This window comes from Erythranthe guttata, chromosome 4 (assembly GCF_056151865.1).
Source record: "Erythranthe guttata isolate IM_541 chromosome 4, IM_541, whole genome shotgun sequence".
Lineage (NCBI taxonomy): Eukaryota > Viridiplantae > Streptophyta > Magnoliopsida > Lamiales > Phrymaceae > Erythranthe > Erythranthe guttata.
The window spans coordinates 3,229,536-3,248,677 of NC_142536.1; the positions used below are offsets into that span (position 1 = coordinate 3,229,536).

Genomic DNA, 19,142 nt, shown 5'->3' on the forward strand with positions numbered 1-19,142 from the left:
TTATCGGATAGATGAGGGTATTTTCATAATTTTGCCTAACTGTAGGGGTTTTTCATAATTTACCCTAAAAAAAATTGTAATTGAAATTAAATTTTCTCATTTATTTAAAAAAATAAGGAAACTAAATATTATCATTTTATTGGGAAACAAAAAGAATTTGACCAAGCATAGCAAAAGCAAAATTTGGTTGTATGGCTAATTGCCTAATTGGGCTTATAAAAGTTGTACCTCTGGTTGCTGATACATATAACCAGAGTACTACTGACTAATGCGCTGGCTCTGTCACATTTCTTTATTTAATTGTTGGACCACTGTTTATTAATTAACGCCCACTAATTTATTTAGTAATTATGTGAGCGTATAGGTACAACCTTTTGCTGCACATTGAACAACAACTAGTAATGGAGCCACGCGCTACAAAGGGTTGTACATTCTTCTTTGACACTTGTCTATGGCTTTATTCTTTACATCAAGATTATTAATATTTAACAATAATTTGCAATAATTATAAGATATGATTATAATATTTTTACATAAAGAAATATTACTATGGTAGAAAATCAATTTTCAGATTAGTCACGGCCAAAAAGTTGGTGAAAAGCAATAAAATAAAGGCTTAATTTCACTTTGCACCTTTAAAATATAGTTTTTGACAGTTTACACCCTTAACTTTTTTTTTATTGTACTTTGCACCATCGAATAATGAACTATGCATGATGTACCAGAATGAATTTTTTAATCTAATAAAAGTAATTTAATTTTTTTTTACTGTATCTTTTATGATTCCAAATGTCAAATCATTATTCATCAATCCTTTCAAAACTACAAAAACGTAAAAAGAAAAAAAATTACAGCTCATCAACATATTATATTAATTCTTTTCAAAAAAACATATTTTACAAAAAATAAAAATAACAAAAATGTCTCACAGCTATTTATATATCAAGTTATTTGAAAATTATATTTTCTTTCAATTTTTTTTCGTTAATTACAATAACAAAATTATAATGTTTTCTAGCATCCTTTATGCTCAAAATTATATTGGGTTGGTAAGAAAATAATAATTTAATTTATTATTTTGTACTAAGCGAATTAAAAAAACCAATAAAAAATGAAATTCCTTCATTAACTTTTTAATATTCAGTTCAGGGTACTTCGAGGGTGCAAAGTGTTATTAATTTGTTTAAGGGTACAAAATGCCGAAATGTTACATTTCAGGGTGCAAAGTGGAATTAAATCCAAAATAAATAATGGAAATCAGATACTAATTAACAAAGTACTTAAGTAGTAACAGAGTAATGGTATTTACTCCCCCCACCCCCCCTACCCCCACCCCCACCCCCACCCCCACCCCCACCCCCACCCCCACCCCCACCCCCACCCCCCAACCCATCCACCTCATTTTTCATAAACACAAACAACAAAAAACAAAAGGGAAAGGACTTGTGAAGAAGAAAAAGCAGGTTGCTGTTTCTGTTGCTATTTGCTACCTCCATTTATTTGTTCGAAACGATTGAAAAGGAAAAAAAACCCAGTTTCAGTTGTTCAATCCACCCCCATTGTGTAGATCCTCCTCAGACCGTGTTGGCTGAGTTCGATCCGGGTCGACCCGGTGTCCGAATCGCAGCTGAGATGTAACTCGACTGCAGAAAGGAGGAAAAGTAAGGGAAATGTCGGGTTCTCTTGCCACATTTGAACGCCCTCGTGTTGTGAACTCGAATACGGTAATTTAATTTTTATATTTTTTTTTTGTTAACCCCGATTTTTATGAGGTTTACTGTGTGAGTTGAAGGAAAAGAAAAGGATGTTGAATGTTTTCATAGTCAAGTGTAGTCAAGGAAAATCGATTTCAATTCGTGGTTTTTTTGTTCTTTCTATATATAGGCGTGTTTGATATGATGGGTTTTGGTGTAAATCTTGATGCATTTCGTTTTCTTTTAATGATTTTCAGATATTCAAGAGTGGACATCTGCTCATATCTTCGAAAGGTTAGTAGTTATTTCGGACTCGAGAATTGGATAGTCTTACAATTTGGATCGAGTATGTGGCACAAGAGAGTGGTGGTTATGCAAATTAAGATATTCCTGCTGAGTGTATATGGTATCGAGAATTTGACGTAAATCTCTCGACTACATGTAATGCACTGCAGCAGCAGCAATTTGATTGCGAATATGGGTTCTGATAGGAATGTATGTTTACTCGCTTTGATATTAATTGTAAGAAATTGAATGTATTATCTGAGCGCCGTCGGGCAAAAATGATGAGGTCGTAGCCAATGTCCAATGAGGAGAGTGTTAAACTGCATGGGCCGAATGTAGAAAGTCCATTTTGGAGTTTTATCACGTATTATATGGGGAATACGAGTTTCAGTGATAGATATTCTCTGAATACACGACTATCAAGAAACATGGATGCAATATATAAGTATAAAACAAAACCTACTTCACATGATTATATTTGTAGAAAAGTTAACCCCCCTATCGTCGTCCGGCCCAAAAATAAGATAATATTATCTTTAGTAATTTTCCCGCTCATTTTTAGATACAAAAACGCGTTGTAAGTTGTAACTCCTGTTTTACTCTAGTGCTTAGATATTGTTGTGTCGTTAGCACGCAATGTAGTTGTGGTTTGTTACATTTTAGTTTACGTGCGTTGATTTTTATTGTGATAGTTTTGATTCGATATGACATTGAAGTTATTTCCTCTATTAATTACTTTAATTATTATAACTACCTTTATAAATAAGTGGCCAGTATAATGGAATAGTAATCTAAATGGAAGTCTAATCGACCTTTGGGTATTTTATCCTTCGATGTAGGGCAAAATGGCCGAACCATGCATTACTCAACATCATTTTTACTCATTCATCCTGTAGATTTAGGCTATAATTATTCATGGAGTAGTGGTCAGGAGAAAGTGCATATTTTATTGAGGAAATATAATCCGTGAACTCCACCTCACGTGGAATGGAAATTGCAATGTTTTTTAGTTTATATTTTTTCGAGTTAATATGAATTGTCTTCTATTTCATGTATTTTAATCCAATAAATATTTCTTGGAATAAATGAGTGGGTATTTCTTTACTTTTATGGATTCTCGTTCATGTCTGATCGTTATTATGGTACAATAAATAAAGTAGCAGCCGAGATAGAAAAGTGAGTTGATTTAAGTGCGCACATTTGATTATTATGGTACAATAAATGAAGGATCATCATTAGCTTCCACCCTTCGTTTTGATAGATGCACATGTAAAACGATGCTCTTCTTGTTCTCGTTTTGTTGATGACATATTTTACTTGACCACTACTTCTTGCAGGGTTAGGATGGACGTCTTGGAAGAAGCGATGGTTTATCCTGACACGCACCTCTTTGGTTTTTTTCAAGAATGATCCTGTAACGTTTGTTCACATTTTCATTTTCCCTTTCATTTGATGTGCTTTGTACTTTAGTTAATTCAGCTGTTTGTTAGTTATGTTATACAGTTGTTTTCAAGCAGTTTGATGTTACATTTATTTGCTCCAATTTTAAATTGATATCTTGTTGCCACGAGTATGAAGAACTTCATTTTTCATGCAGAGTGCACTTCCGCAACGTGGTGGTGAAGTGAATCTGACTTTGGGTGGCATTGATTTGAACAATTCAGGAAGGTATGAATAAATGCTCTCTCGTCCTCTCTTATTGTTTTTATGTGTCGCGTGCTATGTCATTAATTTCTCTCTTTATGTAGTGTTGTAGTGAGAGAAGACAAGAAGCTGCTGACTGTTTTGTTTCCTGATGGGCGTGATGGACGAGCATTTACTCTTAAGGTGAATAAAAGATTACACATCCTTTTTAATTCTTTTTTGTTTGTCGGTCCTCTCTTTTTAAATATTTATGCATTCCCTCCATTTGTATTTTACCTCTGTTTGGATTGTAATAAATCTGCTGTGATACCCTTTCTATTTATAATTTCAGGCGGAAACATCCGAGGACTTGTATGAGTGGAAGACAGCCCTTGAGCATGCTCTTGCACAAGCACCAAGTGCTGCTCTTGTGATGGGACATAATGGCATATTTAGAAGTGATACTAATGATACCGCTGAAGGATCGTTCCATCAATGTTTGTAGCTACTATTACGACTTCCATGTTTTTAATAAATACTGCTTTGGAGCTTTTTCATAAAGATTCCCCTCTCCGTCTTGTATTGCATGGCATAAGTACACAGATCTTAATGAATTTTCCTTATGATACAGGGAGGGAAAAACGGCCAGTTAAATCTTTGGTTGTTGGACGTCCGATTTTGCTTGCATTAGAAGATATAGATGGAGCGCCATCTTTCCTGGAAAAAGCACTTCAGTTTCTTGAGAAGCATGGTAAGATTTCTTAGTTTTTTCTTTCAAATCTGGCATTGCCTGGATATCGAGTGTACAAATACAATTTCAGTTTGATTGTATTTGTGGCTGAAGATGAGGGATAATATTTGATATGATTCGTCGAATCCATATTATGATGTTCCGATTATTTCCTCAGGAAAGCAAATATTTGATGATGTAGAAGTATTTATTTCGCTATTTTCACGTGGTATTCTAATTAAACCTGATATCTTTAACAGGAATTAAAGTAGAAGGAATTCTGCGACAGTCCGCAGACGTAGAAGAAGTGCACCGACGAGTTCAAGAATATGAACAAGGTTTTGCTTCGTTTAAGTATACGTGACTGAAGATATTGTTTCTTTTTCTATGATGGCAGTTAATTAGTCTGGATTAGGTTTTTCTATTTTCATACAATTTTCGGCTGGTTATATTCTTAAAAAGTACTTTCGCATAAACAAACATTGCTGATTAATTTCGTATATGAAATACCTTCATTCACTTGGTCAATCGAAACATCATTCTCATTTCCTGCTTGTTTAAATAGATTTATACATATGGAAACAAAAGGCACCCTTAAGTTATTTTTAGTTTTCTTCTTTCTTCACCAAATGAAATAACTTGGATGATTGGATATGCAATTATTTTTTACTCGAAAGAACCAATTTGGTAGTAGTGAAGCGAAATGGAATAAATCCATATAGATGATAGTAGATCATTGCTGTATATTCGACATGGAGGACATGTTTCCCGTTAAAGCCAGATATACGAGGACTCCTGAAATTGAATTTTTAAATTTCTATTACCTGACATGACATGCATACCAATTTAATGATAATTGTAGGCAAGAATGAATTTGGTCCTGACGAGGATGCCCATGTCATCGGCGACTGTGTTAAGGTTTGATTGCCATTTTAGTCATTAGCTCTTCAGCTCTGGCTATATTTGACTGAATTGCTAGAGTTTGCACTGTTTCAGCATGTTCTTCGGGAGCTACCTTCATCGCCTGTTCCTGCATCCTGCTGCACTGCTTTGTTGGAAGCCTACAGTAAGTTTCAGCTACATCATTTACCCCAGATGTTTATGCCAAATTTACTATGATATGTGATCGAGTACTGTGCAAAAAGTGGCTTTTATTTTGTGAATAACTTAATTTCTTTGTGGCTGTGTTGAGAAGAAATGGATCGGAAGGAAGCTCGGCTGAATGCAATGCACTCTGCTATACAGGAAACATTTCCGGAACCTAATAGGCGCCTCTTACAGAGGTACACTGGGACAACACTTGCTTCGAAAGAATTCTGTTATCACATAGCTTTGATTTAATGAATATTTTTAGTACAATTTTTTTTCTCTCTCTTAATTTTCATCTGCCTCCTGTTTGCTGTTTGTAGAATTCTTAAGATGATGCATACAATTTCGTCCCACGTTTCTGAGAATCGGATGGCTCCATCGGCAGTTGCTGCTTGTATGGCTCCGTTGCTCTTGCGCCCTCTTGTAGCTGGTGAATGTGAATTAGAGAATGATTATTACGACACCAATGGCGATAATAATTCCGCTCAGCTTCTTGCTGCTGCCAATGCTGCAAATAACGCCCAAGCAATTATTACCACACTCCTCGAGGAGTACGAGAATATTTTTGACGTATGTTATGGACAATTTTTAGTTTCTAAATTAGGAGATAAATTTCTTCTCTCCTTGTCCCCATTCTCTCACCTATTCTCTAAACGTATTCATGCTCTTTCTATAGGATGATAACCTGCACGGGTGCTCCATGTCTGCGGATTCCCATACGAATAGCAGTAGAAGTGAAGATACAAGTGATGATGAACATATTGATATAAAAGTCAATGGATATCACGATGCTGAAAACGAGGTTGACCCTGAAGCAGATTATGATCGTGACAGGAGACTCAGTGGGAAGCTAAGTGAAAGCAGTGGCTCTACTGCCAGTGATCTTTATGACTATAAGGTTCTCTCTCGAAAGTCTAAATACATGCATGCATATAACACACACACACACACACACACACACACACACACACACACACACACACACACACTCTAGCATATTTTGTGAAGTAATAATTTGATTTGTTTATTTGATTTTTGTCATCTTCCCTGATTTCTTTTGTTTCAGTGGTCATCAGTACAACTTTTCAAGAATCACTTACTTAAATTGCTCTTGGTTGCATTTGTTAATATCAGGCATTTGGCAACAACGATTCAGATGATGGATATCTCATGCAAGGTCGTACTTTGGCAACGATTAATCAAACATTGGACTCTAGAGCTCTTACCGATACTAATCTTTCAGTTAATGAGCAACTAGACCAACAGAATGAGGCATTTGCAAACACGACTGGTGCTTCTGCCGAAATTCTCGGTAACGAGTCGCAACGGTCTATGGGAGATATGTTGTCATCTATAGATCAAGAGCTTCGTCAATCTATCCCGGGACCTGAACTATTGGTTGATAAGATAATACCCAAGCTTACAAGTTCCAGTCTCGGTGCCAAGAAATCGACATTTTGGGGACGAAAAAATGTGAGTTGTTCCTTCAAACACTAATACTATTTGGCTCCATTTTTTTTATTCGACCTATGTGCTTGAGTTCTTCAATGGTCTCTATAAATAAGGATAGTCGTACCAGATTAACTACTAACTGATTATTGCTGATTGTGTGATTTGGATTTCGATATATTAAGTAGTTGAATTTTATTTGTCTGTTTATGTTTTGAACATATTGGAATGCTGATCTTTCTGTTCTTTCAGGCCACGAGAACTCCTTCAACCGAATCGATTGATTTTTCTGGAGAGGAAGAGTAAGATTATCTTCTATAGCAATTTTTTTTTTTGGTTAGCATTTTCTCATACATTGCTCATTATTTTTTTGTAGGCTTGCCATCCAGAGATTAGAGACTACAAAGAATGATTTGCGCCAGAGGATCGCAAAAGAGGTAACTATGGGCATTTTGGGAGTGTTTACGGTAACAATGTTGCTAGATAGTATTTAATTATACGATTTCAACTCTTCGTTTATGTCAGGCAAGAGGAAACGCAATTTTACAAGCTAGCTTGGAGAGAAGAAAGCAAGCTTTGCACGAGCGTCGATTGGCACTTGAACAAGATGTTAGTGTTTGTCAATCATTTTTTTTGCAATCAACATGGTTCGAAGATTCTCGTGTACCCAAGTGATTGACTTTTTTTATTTTATTTTTTTATTTTTGTTCTTTAATAGGTAGCAAGGCTAAAAGAACAGTTGCAAGCCGAGAGAGATTTACGAGCAGCTCTAGAAGTTGGTTTGAGCATGTCTTCCGGCCAATTTTCTACCTCTCGTGGCATGGATTCCAAGGTCTGTCTCTATTCTGTATCTCTCTAAGCCATCAAACAATGTTCTAATTTGTAGGTGCTGAAATATTTATTTAATTTAATAATAAGCAGACGAGGGCTGAGCTTGAGGAGATAGCTCTTGCCGAGGCAGATGTAGCCCGATTGAAACAGAAAGTTGCCGAACTTCACCATCAGCTTAATCAGCAACGTCAGCATCAGTACGCTTCTTTTTCAGATTCGACTGACCATATTCAACATGCTCCAAACCAAAATCCGCAGCAGTGAGTCGAAAACCCGTTATAATTTTATGACATTTGATTATGTTTGCCAATGATATAATCCCGAAAAAAAAAACGAATGAAGATCCACAAATTTATACAGAGAACTTGCGTCTTAACTTTTGGATCAATGTTTTATATAATTACAATTGGTACCCAAGGAGCTTAGTATACTTGTATTGTATGCAGGAAATATTTACAGCAAGATTTCGATACGACACTTGCTGTTTGTAACCACGAAAGGAAACAAAAAACCGAGGTAATTTCTTTTTCTTTTTTCTTTTTTTTTCGATCTTTTATTAATCTTATATTGCTACTCCAACTCGTGACGGTTTGCAGGAACTAACGGGGCCAGAGCTAAGAAACAATAAAGGGCAATTATCGACATCTCAAAGCACTAACAGACGAAAGCAGTTATTGGAATCAACAAACCCGAGCGACTCCAAAAGTAGCGACGCGTCCACAAGTTTATCCATCGACAATCTTTTTCCTATCGACTCTCCATCTTTACCTTCCACCTCAAGGGCAGCTGAGGTACAAAACTCAAAAAACTTATTTGCTTAGGCCTCAGCTTTATAAGTAAGATCAGCTTTTTCATTAATAAACAAAAATGCAGCAGGTGATGGAATATTCTCGGAATATTCCGGCAGCAGCAGCAGCATCCACGACACTGGTGGAGCTGACAACACGACTCGATTTCTTCAAGGAACGAAGGTCGCAGCTGATGGAACAACTCCACAGCCTCGATTTGAACTACACTTCCACACCTCAAGGTTTTGTGCATAATAAAATTTCTTCTCCTCCTTGGAACTAATTCATCTTTCTTTGCTTTTTCATTCATGTGTTTCTAGAAGAACTACCCCACCCCACCCCCACCACCCCCTTGTGAATATTCTGTCTTTTTTTTTTTTTTTTTTTTCATCTTTTTTTCTTTTTCACGTTGCAATATAGCAATGGTGTTATGTGTTTTGGTGTTTGCTGTTTTGACAATTTGAGGATTTTTTTTATTGTTTTTTAATATCATAGTTGAATACTCGATGCATTATAATGATTAATAATTTTCAATTTTTTATTTTTAAAGAATTCATCAACTGACATGATGAAATATATATATTTTTTTGATAAAATATTTGATTAATTTGCCAAGTTAATTGGTGAATTATTTGATATCATTTAATCACCTCTTGAATTCATCTAATTCTTTGAGGAATGCCATGGATAAATTAATTTAAATAAATAAAAAAGAACTAATGTAATACAAAAAATTAATATAAATAAGTTGTTTTTGGGCCTTCATTCAATATTTATAGTCCAACATAAGTAACAAAACTAAATCATTATTACAAATAATCCAGATTATTTTAATCAGAATCAACTATATGAATTTTGATGTTACGAGAAAATATAATTTGTAATTTTTTTTTTATAAAAGTGAATTAAGTCAATTAATTAAACAGTCTCATAAATATTTATTTTCACAGTATGAAAAAAGATATTTTTAATAGAAAAATAAAATGTCCAGTATTAAAGGGAATTAAAATATTAGAAACGATGTTGAGTTTAAGGATAAATATAAAATTTAATCACAAGTACTCATAACAAAGTTATTAGTCAAACGAGCACGTGCAACACAATCGCATAAATATAAGAATATGGATATTCCGCGGAACTTCACGCGCGACTGTTGAACACCGTTGCACAGCCAATAATTCATTCTAGTCAGGCTGGTGGGCCCGCCCTTTTGTGGTCGAAGCACGAAATCAATTGCTCCCCCCAATTTCCAGAATTATCTCTCTCTCTCTCTCTCTCTCTCTCTCTCTCTCACACACACACACACACACACTCACACACACGGAAGCACACAGACTCGAGAGCTTGGTTTTTCTAGTGCAGAAAAAAAAAGGCGGTGCTGATGATTGATGAAGCGTTTTCAGCTATGGCATCGTTCCGGGTAACTTTGATAAGTTTTTTTTTTTTTTTTTTTTTTTTGGCCTCTGCTCATAATACTGATTTTGATGATTACTTTTTTTGATTAATCATGTGGATTTGTGATGAATTTGCGTCTTTGTTTGTCGGAATCTGTTCCTTGTTTCCGTGTAATTTAGGGTAAAAAGGGGGATTCTGTATGTATTGTAGAAAGGTAGTTGAGGCAAACACACCTCAAGCTGTGTGTTTTTAATAATGCTATGGATATGATGATAGAAGATAAGAGCCCTTTGCACAGTAGAAGAAAAAAAACATCTAGCAGTAAATGGGTAATTTATAAGCTGCAATCGGCAATAATTTAACGAAATACTGCCCGCGTTTCGAATAATTCCGTCCCTCTAAGATGGCATGATGATGAATTGCTTGATGGACTGATGGGGGAAAGGAGAAGAAAAACTAGAGTTAAAAATATCGAGAATAGGATACGGAAATTCGTAATAATACTGGTCTATGTCGGGGAAACCTGAATTCGTGTCTCGTTTTTTATAAAGAAAATAGAGTATTTTCATTCACTGAAAATGGGGTTAGCTATGACAATCTTTTTCTTTAACTTGCACTCTCGATCTTTCTCAGCCTCGCTTTAGGCTTGTAAATCTCTTAATGTTGAGTTGGTCGGTTTGTACGTGGTTAGTTCTGTATTTATTTAGCAGAGCAGGGTTTCTAATTCTAACCAACTTGGTTTTGTTTTGCCGTTCAACCGCATTACGTCGAGAATTTTATTTAAGGATATAATTCACTCGTTATAGAAAGCAATTCACTTTTAACTACTAGGTACTTGTCGCTTTAAAAAAATGCCTGTTTGAGAATGAATTTTGTCCAACTTAATCTGGCTTTCTTGCCTCTGCAACGTCTTCGATTAAGATGGTGATTGGCTTGTTTTCGCTAGTAGATAAATGAAGCAGTCCAAATGATACGGTATTCTGAAAAGAAGTCGATCTTTAGTACAACTCGAAGTTGTTTGCATTTTACAACACTTCATCTTGTGAAATTATTCGCTCCTTCTAACACGAGTATTTCGTTGTCACAGTACTTTCTGATCCAGTAGGATAGGCAGTTGAAGATTGCAAGCCGTTAATTTCAGTTTCTTTTCAAATGAATCTTCAATTTCACGGATATATTCCTTGGTTTCGATCCAATCCAGACAAGGACATGTCATCACACGTCATGTCGACTAGCACCATACTGGAGGCACCTAAAGAGAAAGCTACCGTTTCAGCCGAATCCTGGAAATGGTCTCTCTTTTCATTCATTCCTTGGGCTAAAATTCAGTTGCCGACAACTGTCAACAGAGAGCTGAAGAAGCACGCACAGCCTCGTAGAAGCATTAACGAATCCACGACTCAGTACTCTGTTATACGCTTCAGACCATACGTTTCGAAGGTACCGTGGCATACAGGCCCAAGAGGTTTTTTGTCTCAATTATTTCCGAGATACGGGCATTACTGCGGGCCCAATTGGTCGAGTGGAAAAGACGGGGGCTCTCTTATTTGGGACAAACGCCCGATCGATTGGTTGGATTTCTGCTGCTATTGCCATGATATGGGATACGACACTCATAGCCAGGCCGAGCTTTTGAAGGCTGACCTGGCATTCTTGGACTGCTTGGAAAGGCCTCATATGACCACGAAAGGAGACCCTCAAGTTGCTTATCTTTACAAGTTTATGTGCACTTCAGGTAATAATAGCTAATAATATATATACTCGTCTGAGCTTCAGCAGCTATACTTACGTAATTCTCGGTCAATATCTAATTGATATATATATTTTTTTATTTTGTTGGGAAAAATGCAGGTCTTAGAAATATATTGATACCTTACAGACAAAGCCTCGTGAAGCTGCAATCTGGAAAGTTATTCTTCCCATATGTATGGCTGAGGCTGACGAGTATGAAATGGAAAGGATCAAATCTTGCTAAAACGACGTAATATTCGATGTTTTGAAGAATAAAGTTATGAATTGTTTAAACGGGTCTTATTCAGTTATGTCAGTGAATTTCACCTACCGACTCGGTCGGTGTTGTAAATACTGTAAATTTTATGAGTCGTTACTGTCCAGTACTTTCTCGTCGGTTTCTTTTCTTAGTAGTGAATTGAGGTTAAGATAGTCTTTGATCATTTCAATTCCACATCACTTCTTGTATTATATCAGATGTTAGTTTCGAAAGCTCATTACGTTAAACTGACAAAGCATCGAAACTATTCATGTGTTACCTGATCCAAAATATGTTCGATGAGGTGTTATCGCTCGGTACTACTCAGATTTGTGTAAGATGATTGATTCTTAGATCGATATTCGAATAATTGAAAACCGTTAATTCAACTTTACGATGGTCTTTACTTTGTTTTACGCTCTATTACGAAAAGTGATTCCTCTAGAAGGAAAGTGATTTGTAGACCCTCTAGGAGAAAGCAAAAACATATTCCAACTAATGTACATGATCAAAATAATGTAATTATTGTAATTTGTAATAATTGTAAACAAATTCTTTTTTTTACTATTCTGTTAAAAAAAACTAAATGTTATATTCTTTTATTTTTTATTTTATCATTTTAAAATTCTGTAAATATGTAAAAATATTTATTTAAGTTTAAAAACTAATTATTTATAGTGACGTTGACAGTCATTTAAACAAATTTGTCTTTTAATTTCTCTCTCTCTCTCTCTCTCTTTCTCTCTCTAGCCCCAACCATAAATACAGAGAGGTCTTCGCTCCGATTTCCACTCGGCAATAATCGACACTTGCACATTCATTACACACAAAACACGCACACAGTATGTCAGCATGTTGTCGCCGTGTGGCCTTCGCCGCGGCAACGCCGCCGAGCCACCACATTCCGCAGCGGCGCTCGTCGTCCGTCAACTATTTGCACGCAAATCATCCCCAAATTTGGGAAAGGAGCGGTGCTGGAGCGGTGGTGCTACGGTCCAGACGATGGGTGAGCGAGGCGGCGGTGCGCCCCCTCGAAGGGGAGCAGGAGGGTGAGGCGAAGCAGAGCAGCCATCCGCCTCGGTGCTGTTCATTTGATCTAGACGCGGTGGCGGCGGCGGACACGAGGAGCAGTGAAGGCGGAGTTGATCGGAGGGTGGAGGTGGTGGTTGCAGCGGCGACGACGGTGGTGCTTGGGGTAGGGAATCGAGTTCTGTACAAGCTCGCATTAGTCCCTCTCAAACATTACCCTTTCTTCCTTGCTCAGCTCGCCACTTTTGGGTAACTCCACTAAATTACTTTCAATTCTCTGCAATTTCTTCCGTTCAATTTCCAACCTTCAAAATCCAAATAAACAATTTTTTTTCCCCTTAAAATCGGTGGCTAGTGCAGTTAATCGAACTAATTAATTACGTTTATCTGTAATTAAAAAAGGAAAATAAGTCCTAATTGTTTGTCGTCTAAAACCTATTATCTGAATTGGGGATATAATTAATTCCATTGGGAAAGAAAAGCAAAAGGTCAGAAGGAAAGCAATTTGATTTTGCGACGCAAGTGAGAAGCGACAACCGAGAACCGCGGCCGACGAAATTGAACAAGGAGGGTATAACCGTCTTTTCGCACCATAAGGCAAATCGAAATCGAATAGAATCGGGTGAACGCGATGGCCCGAGACTGTATGCTATGAATGATTGTACCACGCGCATCAGTCATCACATTACGTGGCGTGCGTCTTCATTGGTGGGCGTGCCTAACCGTTGATTAAAATAAACCCGGTTCAGTAATAATTGGTTTTCTTGATGGGGTCGGTTGTTCACTTTTATGTGAAAATGAAACGAGTGTTTTCGTACGTGAGGTTTGTGGCTAATGGGGGCCCCATTAGAATGAGAACCGTTGGTGGTGGAGGAGTGGTGGCTCCCCACACAACACAACCAGGCTACAGAGATTCCATTTGGGGTTTCTTCATTATTCATCATCATATCCATGTGCTTCAATAGTGTCAGCATCTTCTGTACTTTTTTTTTCTATGTCATGTGAAATCTTGTCTCTTTCCACTTACTCTATAATTCATTTCCCTCCAAAGAGTCAACTGGAATATCAGCATTTGTTAAAGAATGCATGTGATTTGGTACTATATATGTAGTTCGAGTAGAAATATTTTCATCCTAAAAATGTCGAGCGGCTGATTTCCCCACGCATGTTGTTATCGATAAGATTTGATATGATTCTGGTTCTATTGCAATCAACTGATGATAAGAAGTTGACAGTTAGTGTTATCGATTAGTTACTGAGACGCAATAATTTGATTCCACCGTATCTTTTTGGCTATTACTTTTACGACTTTTTAAGTGGCGAACACCAACCGGGAGGTCCCATGTTCGCATTATTGAATTTAATAGAATAGAAAATGGTCGGATTGTGTAGCTTTTCGTAAAACTGGTTTTCTTCTGTGATTTTTTATTTACTATGGTTCCATAAACAGAACGTGACTGTATAGAACCGGAAACGGAATTAATGAATGAATACTAACTCATGGTTTTTATTTTACTTTTTTTATTACTTTTTGTTTGTGGCTGTACCTTACAGAATGGAATTAATCCATTGATATCGTTTCCAGGTATGTGATTGTGTACTTCTCTATTTTGTATCTCCGGTATCAATCTGGAAAGGTTACCGATGAAATGCTATCGTTGCCGAAATCACCATTAATTGCTGTTGGCCTCTTAGAGGCTCTTGCTGCTGCCTCCGGGATGGCAGCTGGAGGTAGTTCGTTGATTTTTTTAGCTGACTGCAAAATATTAAGGTTAAAAACCACCATTTTTTCCTGACTTGATACTTTTTTTTTCCGTATTGAAACAGCTATTCTGTCTGGGGCAGCGATTCCTATACTGTCTCAGGTAAACACACACTCACTGATTTTCGTATTTATTGGCATGACATGAATAGTTTCTTGTAAGAAAGATTAATTTTTCCTCTCATTTAGTGTTTAACATTCCGATTTGCTGATTATATAAATAAGTGGTTTCCCCTAAATACGAAGATGGAGAACCTGAGAACTATAAGATTTCAAATTAATTGGTTCCTTGCTAAACCCGAGAACTCCTACATAGGTTTTAGGTTTTTCAGGAGATATACACAGTTGAATTATCTTCAGACATGTGTGCTAAATACAAGATTATCTTTGCTTTTAACAAAACAGCGTGGAGCTACAGTGATGATTTTATAATCTATGCAGAGCTTTCTTGTTTGGCAACTTATCCTTTCATATACATTCCTTGGGAGGAGATATCGCTACAACCAGTTATTCGGCTGCTTTCTGGTGGCAGTTGGTGTTATAGTAACCGTCGCAAGGTAATTAATCTCGTACGGTTTGTTCTTTTGCATTCTCTCTATACATGTCATATTCATTTTTAATAATTCAAATTATCTCCGTTTTTCATTTGCAGTGGATCAGGTACTGGTTCTCTGATGGAAGCTGGCATCTTTTGGAGTATTTTGATGATTATTTCTTTCTTCTTACAAGCTGCTGATACAGTCCTGAAGGTAGTACGAAAGCTTTCCCCTGGGCGTCGAGATTCTTCCGACTTGTACTTTGCCTAATTGTTATCTTACGGAATGTTTTATTGTTTTGTAGGAAACAATATTTTTGGATGCTGCTCAAAGATTAAAGGTAGGTATGTCCAAAATATTCAACACCTTCAGGAATAAATCTCGATCGAAATTATAAGGCTTCAATCCTATTAGAAAAAAAATAACCAGCAAGAACTTCAAATAACAAGCATGCAAATGTAATATCTCAACTGATTACGAGATTTCAGTAGTAACTATGTCGTGATGTTTGTTGCATTCATTGCAGGGAGGTACAGTAGATCTATTTGTTATAAACTCCTACGGATCTGCTTACCAGGTTAATATTTTTGCTCTTTAGAACCTTTAAACTTGTCAATTTTACCAGAACACTGAAACGTGTTAATTAATGCGAACAGGCGGTTTTTATTTGCCTCCTCCTTCCGTTCTTGTCAAACCTGTGGGGCATTCCATTTAGCCAACTGCCGAATTATCTTAAAGATGGCGCAGCATGCTTTTTGAATGTCGGTACCATGTCAAACAGTAAGTCATGGTTTACTTATAATTGTCGATTCATTTAGTTTCCCCTATGCACTTGTTATGTTAGTGTTATTCTATAGCCCGTAGTAAAAAGTGACAGCAGATCACATCTAACCGGTTTCCGATACAGGATGTAACGGTGCACCTTTATTGCCGCTGCTGTTTGTCATAGTCAACATGGGTTTCAATATATCGTTATTGCATTTGCTCAAGATCTCTTCGGCTGTGGTATCTTGTCTTGCATCAACACTTTCAGGTTGGTTAACTCTACTCCTACCTTGATTTTATTTTCATGGGGTTTTCACTGAAAAATCTGTCTCGATTTGGTTGTCCTTTGTAGTTCCGATATCTGTATATATGTTCACATTGCCGCTGCCATATCTCGGAATCGCATCCTCCCTTCCCCCTGGCTTTGTAGGAGGCGGCATCATCCTTATTGTGGGCATGTTGATATACATTTGGACACCTTCATCGAATTCCTCAAGTAAACCCTCTCTAGCAAGTTAGCCGATAAAAAGAAATGATGCCCTTTTGGGAATTCTTATGCTCGGTGAAACCAAAGACAAAAAAAAAAAATCGAAGAGAAGTGGGTTGTGGAAGAACAATTGGTGGTATATAAACCAAAAAAAAGAGCGCATCGTGTTCCTACCTTCGCTACAGTTGACTCCAAATCTCGATGCTGCTAATTGCAGACGGTGATTTTCATGCCAATCGACGGAGAAAGAAAAAGAACTTGTTTGTGTAGTAGAGTGTGAGCTTAACTGAGTGTTTGAAGTGACTTTCATTGTACAACAACTAAAATTCCAAATATTTATACAAGTCAATTTTGTTTTTGGATTTCAAAATAATCTTGATTTCACTTTGGCCCTTGCTACTTTTATTTTTACCAGATGCAGATGCTAAAAACACGTCCGTTCGCTTTACAAAGTGGCGACGGTTATCTCGTACTTCGCCATTACTGGAGTAGTCGTCTCTTTGTACCAATACGAATTACTTCCGTCACTTGTAGTATACTCAGAGCCACTTCCGGAGCCAGTAGGTGGTGGCTTAAGCGCACTAGTGCCCACCGAAAACAAGTAGTGAAACGGCTTAGGCGGCGGCACCACCTCAACTCCGCCCTCCAACATCTTCACCACCGCGCTCATCGGCGGCCTAGCCTCTGGCGAATCTTGCGCGCACCATAGAGCCACCATAGCCATCCTCTCAGCCTTGCCCCGATCCTTCTCCTCCACGCCACAAGCCACCACCAATTCACTCAGCTCCCCTTTCTCGAACTCCTCCCACACTTTCTTCGGAAACCAATCCATACTCTCACTATCTCCACCACGACCAATCCTCGTGTTTTTCCTTCTCCCTACAATCTCGAACAGAAGGATCCCGAAGCTGTAGACATCACATTTGTAAGTAATCGGAAAGTTCTTGAGCATAAACTCGGGGGCTAAGTACCCCGGAGTACCCCTATACCCGATTATACTAACATGCGTGTCTTCTCTATTGCAGAGCTTCGCGAGTCCGAAATCCGCCACTTTAGGGGAGAAATTCCCGTCGAGCAGCACGTTTCCCGGCTTGATATCGTAGTGTATAATCCTCTGCTTGCACTCCTCGTGAAGGTACGCTAAACCCTTTGCTGTTCCCACCGCCACCTCATGCAGCGTCTCCCACTTCAAATCGTGATTATCGAACAAATGCTTGTCGAGAGATCCGTTCTCCATGTACTCGTAAACGAGGGCGCTCAAGAACTGGTCGTAGCAGAAGCCGTACAGTCTCACCAAGTTGATGTGGTGGGTCCGACCGATGGTTCCGACCTCTGCCATGAACTGGTCCTCGATACTTTTGTTCGGACCTCCTCTGTTCAGGACTTTGACGGCTATTTGGACACCGTTGTTCGGGAATCTACCCTTGTAGACTTTGCCGAAGCCGCCGGAGCCGAGTACGGTGGTGTAGTTGTCCGTGAAGGAGCAGAGCTGCTGGGCGGTGAAACGGACCGGTTTCTCCTGTGCGAGCTCGAGGAAGAATTTCTCCATTGTGGGGGCGTCCACCTCCCACACTTGGATCACTGTTGCGGGTGGCGGTGGGGCCACCGCCGCCCTTAGTTCCGATACTATTGCCTTCCTGGCTTGCCTGGCGCAGAAGCAGGACACAGCTCCGATTCCCGCCAGTACTAATAGGCTGACGATTACAGCTGCAGCAAAATATTTGATGTGGTGAGTCCTTCATTATTATACCTTCAAAACGAATATATAATCATATGTATATATATGTGTGTGTGTGTGTGTGTGTATCTATGTATACCTGCGGCTCTTCCTCCATTATCGGTTGATGGTGGAGAAGTGTTGAAAGTTGTAGACATGGTGCGGTGGAGTTACAAGCAAATAAAAATGAAGGCTACTTCAGTGCTTGCTTCTCAATCATTTCATACTGCCTTTTTGTATGGGGATAACTATTTCAAATACTAACTTTTGCTTACTTGAATACCAAAAAAATAAAAAATTAATAATTAATTGTAAATTACTTTAATGCCCTTAATGAAAATTAAAACCAAAAAAATATTACAAATACTATTTTTCTTTCTTAAATACCAAATAATCAAAAACCTAAAAAAAACATTTCCCCTCCTCACTCACAAAACCCCTCACCTCCTCCACCTCCTTCTTCTCCCTCCCCAAAAACCCTCCTAAAAAACCTCGAAACAAGAGAAATCAAAACCTTACACAACTTGCAAAATGGCGTCAAATGACAATAGAATGGTAGTTTACGAGCAAGGAGAACCCATTCAAGTATGTATTCATGTATTTTTTGAGCTAAAACATCGATTTTGAATTTTTTTTTTTTTTAAAACTCGCCATGTATTTTCGACACATACAGGTCGAAAATACCCTTATTTTTCGACATGTATGTGTCGAAAACATAACAATTCATATTTTATTAAGTTTCGACACCTAAGTGTCGAATTTTGATACAATTTTCGACACCTAAGTGTCGAAAATATTAAAAAAAAAATAATAAAAAAATAAAAAAATTTACACAGATCTAATTTGACAGGTAGCTGTCGAAAATTGGTTGAATATTCGACAGCTAGCTGTCGAAAACTCATCCAAATTTTGACAGCTATCTGTCGAATTATCAAAAATCCCATTTCAAGCTTTCACATTTTTCGACAACTA

The 19,142-nt window shown here is 37.6% G+C and overlaps 4 protein-coding genes across 7 annotated transcripts; 3 read left to right on the top strand and 1 right to left on the bottom strand.

Annotated features, from left to right (window-relative positions):
- Nucleotides 1–1,293: 1,293 nt before the first annotated feature.
- LOC105972907 (Rho GTPase activation protein (RhoGAP) with PH domain-containing protein) lies at nt 1,294–9,085 on the top strand. 2 transcript variants are annotated; one of them, XM_012997922.2, is made up of 22 exons: nt 1,294–1,724; nt 1,952–1,988; nt 3,317–3,393; nt 3,577–3,647; nt 3,728–3,806; nt 3,955–4,099; nt 4,234–4,353; nt 4,593–4,670; nt 5,195–5,250; nt 5,329–5,398; nt 5,528–5,615; nt 5,742–5,991; nt 6,098–6,319; nt 6,556–6,894; nt 7,123–7,172; nt 7,247–7,307; nt 7,396–7,479; nt 7,589–7,702; nt 7,792–7,961; nt 8,148–8,217; nt 8,298–8,492; nt 8,575–9,085. In XM_012997922.2, exons 1-22 carry the CDS (start codon nt 1,671–1,673, stop codon nt 8,770–8,772), a joined length of 2,628 nt encoding a protein of 875 aa, XP_012853376.2. In that variant the 5' UTR covers nt 1,294–1,670; the 3' UTR covers nt 8,773–9,085. The 2 variants fall into 2 exon arrangements, with proteins under 2 accessions (XP_012853376.2, XP_012853452.2); XM_012997998.2 differs by having other exon boundaries at nt 8,578–9,085.
- Nucleotides 9,086–9,631: 546 nt separating this feature from the next.
- LOC105974853 (Phospholipase A2 family protein) lies at nt 9,632–12,165 on the top strand. Its single transcript, XM_013000100.2, has 3 exons — nt 9,632–9,909; nt 10,972–11,619; nt 11,736–12,165. Exons 2-3 carry the CDS (start codon nt 11,037–11,039, stop codon nt 11,867–11,869), a joined length of 717 nt encoding a protein of 238 aa, XP_012855554.1. The 5' UTR covers nt 9,632–9,909; nt 10,972–11,036; the 3' UTR covers nt 11,870–12,165.
- A 409-nt stretch (nt 12,166–12,574) lies between these two features.
- LOC105973793 (protein CLT3, chloroplastic) lies at nt 12,575–16,823 on the top strand. Of its 3 annotated transcripts, none has more exons than XR_001174295.2 (10): nt 12,575–13,152; nt 14,489–14,634; nt 14,731–14,768; nt 15,107–15,222; nt 15,318–15,414; nt 15,506–15,545; nt 15,728–15,778; nt 15,858–15,981; nt 16,109–16,234; nt 16,319–16,823. XR_001174295.2 is itself a non-coding variant. In XM_012998879.2 (10 exons), the coding sequence occupies exons 1-10, from the start codon at nt 12,719–12,721 to the stop codon at nt 16,483–16,485; spliced, it is 1,335 nt and encodes a 444-aa protein (XP_012854333.2). In that variant the 5' UTR covers nt 12,575–12,718; the 3' UTR covers nt 16,486–16,823. The 3 variants fall into 3 exon arrangements, 2 of the variants coding, with proteins under 2 accessions (XP_012854333.2, XP_088672570.1); XM_012998879.2 differs by having other exon boundaries at nt 15,506–15,541; XM_088816444.1 differs by lacking the exon at nt 12,575–13,152 and adding an exon at nt 13,856–13,999 and having other exon boundaries at nt 15,506–15,541.
- LOC105974014 (PR5-like receptor kinase) lies at nt 16,741–18,411 on the bottom strand. The gene is made up of 2 exons (XM_012999088.2): nt 18,271–18,411; nt 16,741–18,160 (listed from the first exon to the last, which is right to left on the bottom strand). The coding sequence occupies exons 1-2, from the start codon at nt 18,326–18,328 to the stop codon at nt 16,899–16,901; spliced, it is 1,320 nt and encodes a 439-aa protein (XP_012854542.2). The 5' UTR covers nt 18,329–18,411; the 3' UTR covers nt 16,741–16,898.
- Nucleotides 18,412–19,142: the final 731 nt, after the last annotated feature.